The 12,476-nt window shown below is 64.0% G+C and overlaps 1 protein-coding gene across 1 annotated transcript; it reads right to left on the minus strand.

The window, feature by feature from the left end:
• Positions 1–316: 316 nt before the first annotated feature.
• SLC13A5 (solute carrier family 13 member 5) lies at positions 317–11,004 on the minus strand. The gene is made up of 7 exons (XM_081806017.1): positions 10,834–11,004; positions 6,241–6,369; positions 5,883–6,019; positions 3,713–3,900; positions 3,007–3,175; positions 1,871–1,993; positions 317–500 (listed from the first exon to the last, which is right to left on the minus strand). Exons 1-7 carry the CDS (start codon positions 10,933–10,935, stop codon positions 317–319), a joined length of 1,032 nt encoding a protein of 343 aa, XP_081662143.1. The 5' UTR covers positions 10,936–11,004.
• Between the last annotated feature and the right edge of the window lie 1,472 nt (positions 11,005–12,476).

Raw genomic sequence — 12,476 nt, forward strand, 5'->3', positions numbered from 1 at the left:
GGCGGGAGACAGTGTCTGTGATGTGTGCCCAGCGCATGGCCCACGGTACCCCCAGAACCAGGGGGCGCACAGAGTGGGGCAGCCAGGCTGGATGGGGTCTCAGGGCCAAGGAGGCAGAAATCGGCAGAGGTGGGGCCACCCCTGGTCAGGGGGACGTGGCAGGTGCCTGGTCGCCTGGGAACCAGCGGCTCCCATCATCTGGGGGATGGCCGGGAGAATATCGAGAGCCAACTTGGGGTGGGGGGGTGCTTCCTCACCTGGGGGTGGTCCCGCCGGGGCCCGGAGCTGAGATGCCAAGCCCCATCATGGGGGTGGCTCAAGAGGACACAAAGAACAAGGACGGGTCTAAGAAGCCGGGGCCAGGCAGGAGCAGGGGGGCAGCTTGTGGTCGGAGGGGGCACAGGTGTCGGATGGCCCTGCCCTTGGGGGCTCCCCGGGGACCAGTGGCCACGGCCACCCACAGCCTGCCCAGGTTGCCCAGCAGGACCTCCCCTGGGGTGCTGGCATGAGGGTTAGGGAGGAGGAGGGGTCCGTGGACAGGTGCTGAGGGTACCTCGGCCATGGGGAGGGCCACCGGTGCCCAGGATGGTCCGCAGGAGTGTCTGGGCATTCCGGCCCCAGGCAGCCTGAAGGCCAGGAGAATTGTCCCCAGAGAGCCCTCCCTGCTGGGAGTCCTTCCTGGGCCCTGGGGCAGACTTCATGGGAGGGCAGGGGTCCAGAAGGACCCCCATCCCTGATCCAGGGGACAGCGTGGTTAGCAAAGCTGGATGCAAGCCAGCGGTGATGTCCTGTTAGTTCTGGGGGGCCGGTGGCCCCTGTGGCTGGACGTGGCCTCAGAGGCCATCTGTGAACCCAGGAAGGTAGTTTTCCTGGATGAGGTTGGAGGCAGCCACCCTGACATTGCTCAGATGAGGGACCCGAGTGAGGGTGACAGAAAGGACCCCCCCCCACAGCTGAGGCCGGTGCTGCTTCTACAAGGCCTGGGGGCAGGGGCCCCAGAACATCCGCTGCTATTCTCCCAATCAAGGCTTCCTGGGGGCTGCCCCCCCACCATGCTCCACGTGGGGTCGGCAAGGGCCCCTGAGCTGACGAGGCTGGCTGGCTGAACACAGCCGCAGGAGGGCTCCCCCATCAGAAGGCCGGGCAGGGTTCCTGACGGTGAGACCCCCAGAGGCTAGTGGTGCCCCAGTGCTCGCCCTGCAGGGGACTCAGTGGGCCTCGGGGCTTTAGGGCAGCCCCCCCACCTCACGCTGCGGGGGGCCACACCTGCTGCCCCCGACACCTGCTGTCCCTGGGCCTCAGGACGGTCCAGGCCAGCAGGCCTCGGTCTCCCCAAGAGGGGACCCTTATGGACTAAACTCTGTCCCCGCACGCTCACAGATCGAAGCCCCATGCCCCAGGGTGACGGCATCAGAAGTGAGGCTTTTGCAGGTAAGTAGGTCCAGATGAGGTCCTGAGGCTGGAGCCCCGAGGGGACTGACGGGCACCGGCGGCCAAGCGTAGGTGTGCACAGGGGCCGGGGGTCTCCTCAGCTGCTTTGACCCGCAACTGCTCGTCCCCCCACCCCCGGGGGCCGGGCGGGGCCCGAGGGAGGCCCCAGCGAGCAGCTCGTGGGAAACGCAGTGGGGTAGGGCGTCGGGCGGTGTCCCTGCGGGGGAGCCGGTCGGAGCTGGCCTCGAGGCCGAGGGCCCAGAAGGCGGGAAGGTAGGGAATGGCCTCCCAGCAAGAAGGGCAGCAGGTGGGGCAGCCAGACTAGCAGGGTGCCGGAGAAGTGGCCGGGGCCAGGCAGGAAGAGTGCGCCGCCGCCTCTGGGCGTGCCACAGGGATGCGGGGGGCGGGGGGCAGGGGTGCCTGATGAGAGCGCGCTCACCTGAACCTCAGGTACACAGCCTGGAGCCACAGCCAAGATAGCAGCAGCATCACCAGCATGTTGGGGAAGGCGAACCCAAACCAAGAGGCGAAGTTCACCAGGTCTTTGCTGGCAGGAAACAGCCTGAACGAAGGGAGAGACGCTGGGCCCACCTCCACGCCGGGGCCTGGAGCAGCAGCTGGGCCCTGGCCACACGCAAAACAGGCCCGAGGAGCGGCCAGCCGCCCTGCCTGCGGGTCCAGACCCCACGGGGGCCCTGCAGAAGTCGGCGCCCGTCCCTCCAAAGTAACACACCTTCGCACCCTCGGAAGCTGGGCCCGAGCTTCAGGGCTCCCGGACGCCTCACTCCCCGGGGAAAGTGAGTCTCCAGAGCTCCCCGGAGGCGGGACGGGGTGGGGGTCCTTCCCTGGGGCTGGCGGAGGGCCCTTCGTGCTGCAGGCCCCGCTCTCCTGCCCCAGGCCCGGCTCCCTCGGCCCGCGGGTCCCCACGCTGCCCCGGCGGACGTCAGGGAGAGCCGTAGTCTATCATTACAGAGAGTCCTCTCAAGATCAAAACCGCCTGCGTGGTGGACCTCAAGTGTCTGCGGGCTGGGCTCTTGCCCACCTCCCAGCGGCCCTGCCTGCCTGGTCCAGGGCTCCATCTGCCCCGGAACGCTCGGGCCACCTGCCCGGGACCCTGCAAGGGCAGCCGTCCGCTGACCCTGAGTGCCCCATGGGTGGGACCGGCCCCACCCGCACATGCTCTGTGTCCCTCTGTGGCCGAGGCGGGAAGGTGCCGACCAGCCCTGTGTCCACCCGGGGCCCCCCAAGGGCACGTAGAGGCAACAAGTAGCCTGACCCCTAGCCCTTCGCTGACGCCGTACGGCACCGCTGTTCACAACCAAGGTCAGCAAACCAGCAGTGAGGGGACGTCTGTTTTCTGCAAGTTGTGACCCAGGACCAGGGTCATTTCCCACGATTTCAGCTCGCTGCTTGGTGCACAGTCTCTCCCGGAGCGAGCGCCGGGGAGGAAGGGCAGGACTCGCCCCAGAGCAGAAAGCAAGCAGGCCTGTGGGGTCCTGGCAGGTGCGGGGCTGCAGCAGGAAGGAAAGGTGGGGGTGCCCCAGCCCCAGATCTCCTCGCGTGCCCGCGACTCACTCATGCATCTGGCCCAGAAGCACCACGTTGGGTCCCGTCCCCGTCAGCGTGGCAGTGCCCCCGATGCTGGCCGCGTAACACACGCACAGAGTCATGGCCTTGCTCATGCTCCTCCTGTCCCGGTCAGCCTGCCGCCCCTCGGGGGGGCCTTCAAAGGTCGCTTGGCTCCCTGTGGGGGCACGCCGTGGGCTGAGCCGGTGCGGGCCTCCAGCTCGAGCTCCTGACCCTGCCCTGGCCTGAGGATGGGACGGGCCAGCCCGCCAGGTGCCTGGTCCCCAGCCCGCTGCACCCCTGTAGCCGGATCCAGCCGGCTGAGCGCAGCCCTGGGGACGGGGTGTGAAGGGGCCGAGAATAAAGCAGGCGCTCTCTGAGCATCCTGAGCTCGGGACCTCGACGGGAAGCCAACGTGGGGCCCCCACCCCGACACCTGTGGGAGCGGAGAGGTGAGGGGCACCCAGTAGGTGCTCAAAAGATGCCCAGAGGAATAATCGGTGACGGCACTGGTTTCTGCGGTTGGCAGGAACCACGCGTGGGATCTTGCTCTGAGCTCTACTGCAGGATCTAACTTTTATGCAACGGCCACGTTCCTCAAGGTTAAAACCCAAGCAGCATTTTCTAAGTGTTTCCCCTGTTTGAGGGAGGGCTCCGGGCGGCAGAGAGGACAGCTGCCCTCGTGGGCCCCCGCAGCCCCCGGGCCAGGGCTCACCTGGCAGCTCACCGGGCTTGCCCTTGTCTGCCAGCTCCAGGCCCCCCAGGCTGGCCTCGGTGGCCACGTTGGTGGCCTCCATCTGCTGCAGCATGGCCTCCACGATGGGCACCATCATGGCCGTGGTGGCCGTGTTGCTGATCCACATGGACAGGAAGGCAGTGACGCCCATAAAGCCCAGCATCAGCCTGCAGAGGAGGGAAGGAGAGGAAAGCCAGAGAGTCCCCCAGGGAGCCACGGGGGCTGGGTCCCCCTGCAGGGATGCCACGGACCACGGTCAGCTCAAGACTGCATCGTGGCGGGGGTGGGGGGAGTACAACGTGGGGCCTCCCCCCCGCCTCTCCCCTGCAAGCATTCCTGATGTCCCTGGCTGGCTCCTGGGCACCGAGAGACCTGAGACCCAGTCACGGCTGTAAGGAGCTCCCACCTGGCAAGGGCGAGCCTCGGAAGGGGCCCCGGGAAGCGGGACTTCCCTCCGGGCTGACCCCACCTCTCTCCATGCATGCACACTGCCACCTCCACGTGGCGGGGGACCAGGTCCAGAAACCGTTCAGGAAACGTGCTCCCCTCACTTGTAACACCCCATGGTCCCCCAGTGTCCACCTCTGTCCCCCACGAGAGATGACCGCCTCGTGGCCTTCAGAACCTGTCCCATGACATCCCTTCCCCGTGGCTTCCCTCCCCGCGCGGCAGCTAGGGATGAGCACACCCCCTCCACCCTCGCCCGGACGCGCGTCCCCCACTGGGTTTGGAGGAACTGTTTCCACGCCTGCTCCCTCCTTCTACCGTGAGCTGGGGAAGGGTCTGATTCTGCTCCGTGGTCTCCATGCCCGTCTGGGCCAGGCGCCTGCCCGAGGTCACCGATCGGCCCGAGGAAGGGGTCCAGGGCTGTGCACTGCACCAAGGTTCAAGCTGCCGTCCATGTCAGCAGACCTCACGGACCCGTAAGATCAAAGGCTGGGACCCAGGCCAGGAGCAGGGCCAGAGTTTGCATGAATGAATGACATGGTGCTTCACAGCCCCACCGGGGCTCAACTAAAAGGCCCCCGCAGCCCCCAGGACGGCTCAAGCCGAGCTCACAGCGGGAGCCGAAGTGTGTGTGACCTTCCTGGATTTGGGAGCCGCATCTGAGCGGCACCCCAGAACGAGGCCCACCCACTGACAGAGAAGAGCCATCAAGGATCCCGAGGGGAGAATGCTGTCACCCTGAGGTCTCGAGTCTCTAGAACACGCAGTGGCCCTTCATTTGGCCCTGTAAGCCCTCCGTGGCTCGAGGCCACGGAGCGTAACAGGTCAGGGAGTCACAAGCCCTTCATGGTTGCGGCCGTGGTCTCCCGGAGGCACGGTCCCCGGCACACGGACGTCCCAGGAGGGCTCTGCCATGAAGTAACCAACTGGGGCTTCCCAGGGCCCAGCTGGGACGTGCCATCCCTGAGGGACCACACTGCCCCCGAAAACAGGAGCAGCCCGAGTCCCCAGTGCAAGGGGCGAGGCTCAGACCGGTCGGTCCTGTCCCCACGTGCCCGTCGGCAGATTATTCAGCCCTTCCTCGGCTCTAGGACATGGTGACATCCAAGTAAACCGCTCTGTCCGCCAGGGGTCCTGCAGGTGCTCTCGACACCCAGGGGTTCAGCTCACATCTACTCCATGGGCTGGCTGGAAGTGGCCTGTGGTGGGCAGGGGAGGTCCTGCAGAGCCGTGAGAAGCTGAGGGATGGAGTGATGTGGGGGAAAGCGAGGAAGGGGATTCTTTGTGGGGGGGTGGGATACACGTGCCAGCTTTGGAGGGATGACATTCTGTTTCCCCTGAGCTGGATTGTTAAGACAACCCTTTCCTGCTTTCTGCACAAAACCCCTAGGGCTTTCAGGCAGGGCTTGATCCAGCCCCCACCCACCTTGTTTCTTGGGGAAGCTGCAGCCCCACCTCTAGGAAGTCTTCTGAAGGTGCGGGGGCTTTCGCTGCCGAGTCTCCCTGGGGTGTTCAAAGAGCCCTTACCCACTGCTGCTCACACACCCCTCTGGTCACCCAGCTGAGACTGTCACGTGCCCATCCAGGGGCCCACCTGCCTGCCAAGCCCAGGAAAGCCAGTGGCCAACGCTGGCCTGTGGGTGATCTGGTCTGAGCCACCTCCCCGCCTGTCCCCGGGGCCAGAGAGAGAAAGCGTGCTCACTGTGCAGGCTTGGCCCCCACCCAGAGGAGCGTGCGCAGAGCTATCCTCTTGTGTAGATTCCAGCGCTCCACGGCCACTGCCATGATGAGGCCACCCAGAAACAGCATGTTTGTGTCCTTCATGTACTGGACACACACCTGAGGGACAGCACGGGGCCTGTCAGGGCGGCCCCGGGGCCCCCAGTCCCCAAGACGGGTGCACCGACTAGATGCCGACTCCAGGGGCCACTTGGAGTGGGGAGGGGAGGTCACGCGGTCTGCGTCTGTGCCAGACGCATGGGGTCCCCCGCGGCCCAGGCAGCTCTGAGAGGGGCTTGGAGGGTGCGCCGTGGCGGGAATAGCCGCCTGGGGCCGCTCACCTGCTTGGAGTCCAGAATCTTTAAGAGCGGGAAGAGCAAGGCGGGCATGAGGGAGGTGACAGCGAGAGGGATGACTTCGGTGCACCAGTAGACGGCCATGAGGATGATGACGTAGGCACACCTGACGAACTGCAGAGACAGCCCTGAGACCTCCGCGGGCTGGTGCCCCCCTTCCCACCGCAGCGTGCCGGGGAGGCGGCCGGCTCGGGTGGCCAGAGCAGGGCGGCGGCATCAGAGGGAATGCCCACGGCCGCCTGGTCAGCACGTGTCAGGAAGGCCCAGGACCCGCTCACAAGGGCCTCCTGCCCCTGCCTCCCAGCTGCATGCTCAGCCCGCCCTTCCACCTCCCCAGGAAAGAGCAGGAGGGGAGGGTGTGGAAGAGCGGGTGGGGAGGAGATTAGTACAGAGCCCCCCCCACTTCTGACGGTTCCACCTGGCCATCCTCCTACCCTACAGTGTGTGGAAGCCGTTATGCATGCGGCAGGAGCCCTGCTTAGAATTCTGGGTTTGCATCTTCCCCGGGCTCTCCGCGCAGTGTCCTCGTGGTGCTGGGCGGCTGCACGCTCTCCGGGCCAACAGCACCCACACGGTCCTTCTGTTTGTCGCCCTCCGCCAGGACTCCCCCAGTGTGGAGGCTTGGGCGCCCCTGCAGGCTGATGTGCCTGAGCGTCCCGGCCACCAAATCAGCCTCCAACGCTACAGCTCCCACCTCTGACTCTCCAGCACCTTCCCTGGCACCTTCGCCGCGCCCGCCGCGCCTCCCACCTGGAGCCTCCCACGCTGACCTCCCCACGCCCGGCACCGTGTGGCTCCCTCTTTCAATCTGCAAATCTGTTCCGGTCATTCCCTTGTTCCAAAGGCTTCTTCAGGACAAACCCAGCCACCTCCGTGTGACTCGGGAGACCCTGTGCGAGGAGCAGGCCGTGCAGACCGGTCCAGCCCCCCTCCCTGCCCACTGGCACCCGAGTCCCCACACTCCACTGGCAGCGCCTGAGGCTGGGCTCTGGGTCACCCGCGCTTTGGCGCAGGCTGCCCCAGGCCTGGAGGGAGCGCTGGCCGCCCGGCTCCGGGTTTCTCCTCGGCGCCTTCCCGCACCCCACCCGCCCAGCCTGGCTCTGTGTCCCCAGCAGTTCCCACCCTGCGGGCTGTCCCTGCCTGGTCCCCACACAGCACGCACACCCAACAGTGAGCAACCAGAGAGAACCCATGTTAGGGGATTCACTGTCCTCGGCACGCAGGACAGTGCCTCGGGAGACACTGCCCGAGCGCTTATGAGGGGAGCGGGACGGCAGGGCCGAGCTGTCACCCCAACGGCAAGCACACGTGTGACCATCACTCTCCTGTCTCCCACCAGAGCACCTACTGCGAGCACGGAACATGGCACGAAGACCCGGAAATCCTTCATCTGGACTGTGCTCTCAGTCACAAAAGAGAAGCCATCCTTCGGCCTCCCAGGAGCGCCCCAGGGCACCTGCCTAGTGTCCGAAGCTGGTGTTTTGGCACTGATGTTCTGCGGCGGGGAGCCAGCCGGAGCAGTGCTGGGTGCTGCCTCCGCGGCCCCTGCCCCACCAGACGCCAGGAGATCCCTCTCCAGTTGCAACCGTACAAAGCATCTCCAGATTTTGCTCAGGGTTTGCAGGGGTCAATGCTGGTTGGAGCCACGGGATTCCAGGCAGGACCGCGGTGCGGCTGGAAGCCCGGGCTTGGTCACCAGACACAGCTGATCCCTGTCCGCTGTCTGCCCTTGTCTGGCCGTCAGCGTCCCACATGTCTCTGGACCTTGGTGCTGGACTGGGGGGCGGGGGAAAGTAGGAATGATCCCCTCCAGGGGCAGCCAATAAAGGGGTGCATCATAGAGAATTTAAAAACAGGGGCCTGGGTGGCTCAGTCGTTAAGCGTCTGCCTTCGGCTCAGGTTGTTATCCCAGGGTCCTGGGATCGAGCCCCACGTCGAGCTCCCCGCTCAGCGGGAAGCCTGCTTCTCCCTGTCCCGCGCCTACTCCCCCTGCTTGTGCTCGATCTCTCTCCCAAATAAATAAAATCTTTAAAAAAACAACCAGCAACACAGTCCACAAATCCTCCTCTTTCTCAACAACGTCACTGATAAAATACTCCCCCTGCTCCCAGCCCCAGCCCCCTCCTGCCTTGTTCCCTCAAGAGTACCCACTAACATACTGTGTACAGAAAGTGCTCGGTGGCCTTTATCATCTAAACTCAGAAACAGTGGCGTGTGTCGCCAATTTTCAAGGCACGGTTCCTGGAGGCGCCACACGTAACCAGCTGGGGATGCGTCTGGAAGAGCGCTTAATGCCGAGAGGGAGGTGGACAGTGGACTGACAGGGCGGCACCCAGCACCTAGTGGGTCTCAACAGCTATATGTTCAATGCACAACTAACTAAAACCGTAGCTCATTATTTGTGTAATTATTAACAAGCAAGGGTGTCCAGGACACAGTGCTTCGGGAAAATGTGGGTGAGGGAGCATATCTGTGTGTGGGTGTGAGTTACGGCATTTGAGGGCGTTTTCATTTTTACTCCATACTTTGCAGACCTTGGAAACAATAGTTTTTAAATAATTTTAATAAACAGTACCATGAATGTATGGTCTATCTCATTAAAGAGCGATCTTCTAAAGAAAGGACCCAGAGAAAAGGCAGAAAAAGTGAAGCAGAGATGAAGCCGGCAAGGGAACAAGGGGGAATAAGAGGAGAGCTGCTGGGGGCCCCGCACCAGCAGAGGGGGCTGCAATCGAGCCACTGCCCCACTCAGACGGGGCCGCCCACACTGCCAAGAGCCTGCTGGCTTCCCGGAAGCCCTGCCCATGCCAGGTACTTCTGGGTTTCCTTGCACAACGGTGCGGCCCGCCATGGGGGCGGGGGTGGGAGCTCTTTCGTGGTGACCAAAACAAGAGGCACAAAGCCAAAAACACAAGAACACAGGGGTCCAGGCGCCTGATCCACCCAGAGGGAAAGCACCTGAAGGCCACCGTTGGAACGACTCTCCCTCCTTCCCTGGCCTGATCCTCACTCCCAGGGCAGGTTACTGACCAGCATACACGCCTGAGTTGAGGGTCCCGGCTCAGGACCCACCTGCATGCATACACACGGGTGTGTAGAGGGGTGTGTGTGTCAGGGTGGGAGTGGGGTCTCGGTCACGCTCCCCCTGAGCAGGAAGGTCATCATTATTCCAGGGAACATCACTCCCTGCCAGGAGAACTAAGATCAGCTCTCCTGCCTGGCTCCCTCCCTTTCTGCAGAGGAAATAAGGCGGCTCACAGTTGGGGCGGCACCGGGGAGGGGGCGCCCCCAGCTAGATCTGCTGTCCTTGGCCCCACCAGGATTGCTCAGCCCACCCAAGGGTCCTCCCAGCCTCCCCTCCTCCCATCCTAGGAACTGGCATTATCGCTTTGGGCACCCTAAGTCATAAAGCGTGGGAACCACACCTCCTTGCCCGTTGTACAGATGAGAACGCCAAGCCCCAGAAAGCACAGGATGGTGGCTAAAGTCACAAAGACGAGTGAATGGTGGAAGTACCCTTCTCATGCAGGTGGGCTTCCTGACTCCCCCTCCCCCAGGGCTGCCCGCAGAACATCCCCTCAAGAGCTCCTCTGTTTCCCAAACCTGCCGGGGCGGTGGGGGGGGGGGTGCAGGAGGTTTCCTGTCTGGGCTCAGAGAGAAGGCGCTGAAAGGGGGAAGGAGGAAGGAACAGCCAGCAGCCACAAAAGGCTTCAAAGGGCTCGGGCCTCTGCCAAATGGGCTCCCACAGCCCAGCGCAGCCAGCCCGGCCTGGACTCCCGGCCCCGCCCCCGCCCTGCGGCCAAGGCCATTCATCCTCGGCCTCCCTCCCGGGAGCGCTGGGCAGCAGGGCGAGGGACACGGCTTCCCCTGCAGCCCTGGGTCGTGCCACCCAAGGCGCGAGCCTGGGAACTCGGCTGCCTCTTGCCCAGACGTTGCAGGCCGCGGGCAGGCGGAGAAGGCCAACTTGGATCCGCCTTTCAGCCAGGAGAGGATTTGGACTCAGCTGTGCCTTCCAGGGCTTGGGAGCAGGGAAGAAATGTGGATCACATATGGGGAAACTGAGGCTCAAGAGGGGGCCAGGGAGTGGAAAAGACAGCACTCGGGATCCACTTAGGTGGTGATCTTTTTGTATGGGTCCTTGATTGACCTCGGAACCCACACACAGCTGGGAAGTCCTCGATTGCTGAAGGGAGAGCCAGGACGAGAGGGAGGGAAAGACAGGCGCCCAGGCTCCCTGCGGGCACTGGTGACATTTGGGGGTGAAGGGGAGGCATGAGGTGGTTCAGTCTGAAGAGATTCTGAGCCAGGGCTGAGCCTATGGATGGGCTGTGTGGCCAAGATCTGTGCTAACTTCTAGGTTCCAGTGCTCACCGGGTTAGGTTCTTGTGCCGGGGATCAGTGAACCCCAAGGTCCGTGCGCCCCCGGGTCTCCGTGCCCCTTGAAATGCTTTGTCGGCACCTCTGTCTGGCACCCGGAGCTCCCGAGTGCGCGCCCAGCTCAGCGCTCCAGCTCAGGGCCCCCGGGTTGGTGCCCGCTGCTGGCACAGGGCGCCCGGGGTCCGCGGAGATGCAACTAACCTTGGCGGGCATCAGAATGACGAGCGGCAGCAGCAGCAGCGGGGTGATGAACAAGATCACGAAGGACTTGAACTTGGAGACATAGCTCAGCGCCGAGGCCATAGCGCGGGAGGGAGACCCACGGGAGAGGCGAGTGAGGGGCAGCGAGAGGCTCCGCTGGCTTAAGAAGGGGACGCAGTCCGCGCGGACTGGGGGGCAGTGCCAACTCCGCCCCCCACCGTGGGGCCTCCCCGCGGTCACGGGGCGGGGCCACCCTGCCGGGTCGGTGGGGCGCGCCTGCCCCCGACTCCTCCACCCGGCGGCGGCGGGAGGCGCCTGCGGACTCTAGCGCCTCGGACCGGCGCTCCAGGAGCGTCCTGAGCCCCGGCACCGTCTGACTCTCCAAGCCCTTCCAGCGCCGCCCTGGACAGAGGCGCGCCCACGGCTGCGGACGAGAGGGGGGCATCGGCCGTTCTTTGCGCGGGCTTTGGCGTGCGCCTCCGTCCGCAGCCGCACCTACCCGGGTCCCATTCGAAAGTCTGCGCCGGCCCCCGGGTCTCTCAGAACTATCTCCCCAGACCCTCTCTCCTTTGCCCCTTGTTACTCCCGCCCCTACCTCCCGCATCCCGGACGGGTCTCTGGCAGAGCCGAGGAGTGCGCCCCGCGCCCTCCGCGCCGCAGGCTCTGTGCCCGCTGGCCACCCCAGGCTTCCCAGCCGCGTCCGTGCCTCTGCTCTGGGCACAGGACCCCTTGCCTCCCCGCCCGCGCCCTGTCCGCCCCGCGCATCCCGCGCGCTCTCCAGCGATCGCAGAGGGGGCCAGGCCTTGGTCCTCGGCAGGCTTAGCGCCTTTCGCCCTCCAGCGGACACCAGCGGCCGCCACGCCCGCCGACCCGGGCTGCTATTGCCCTTTCGCAGAGGGAAACCGGAGTAAACAGAGGAAGGGACTTGACCAAGGCTGCACTGAGAGTGTTCATTCACTCGGTGAGCCCCCTGCGTACAGGAACTGGGCTCCTATTCTGTGCCAACCCCCGTCTGGGGCGCTGGAGACGCAGGGATGCAGACAACCTCCTCTGTCACTCTCTTCTTCCCTCCCTCTCCTCCGCCTGCCCTGTCTGTCTCATTCTGCAGCTCTCTGTTGGGGAGTCTCACCCAGCTTGTGACTGAGCCCCAGACTGCTCCTTAGAGGTCACGGTCCTGGTGCTGGAGCCCCAGATCTCCGCTTTTCCAATCTTTCCTGGCCTGGATGTGCCCGGGACCCAAAACAACACCTCCTACGTCAGGTGCATGACTTTTCCTGTGACCTCCCCCCCCCAAGGGTCCCCCAGACCCCTCCTGCCAGTGTATGTCGCCCTGGGTTTCCTTCCTCCCCATGTGTGTGCGCTCAGAGCCTAGACCAAGTAGTTTCAGCAGTAGAGAGATTTTTCCTTCACTAAATATGTTAAACGCATGAGAACAGTTTGATGATAATATCTAATAAAGGCATAAAATTATTTCTCATTTTTTATTCATGAGTGTTATTTAGTTATTCTCATAAAGTATCGATTTTTAAAAAAGATTTTATTTATTTGAGAGTGAGAGCACCAGCATGGGGGGCGCGGGGAGCGGCAGAGGGAGAGGGAGAAGCAGGCTGCCCGCCTGGAGTCCCGGGATCGAGTCCCGCATC

The sequence above is a fragment of the Leptonychotes weddellii genome, chromosome 15 (genome assembly GCF_054177405.1).
Source record: "Leptonychotes weddellii isolate Sample4059 chromosome 15, ASM5417740v2, whole genome shotgun sequence".
NCBI classification, from domain to species: Eukaryota; Metazoa; Chordata; class Mammalia; order Carnivora; family Phocidae; genus Leptonychotes; species Leptonychotes weddellii.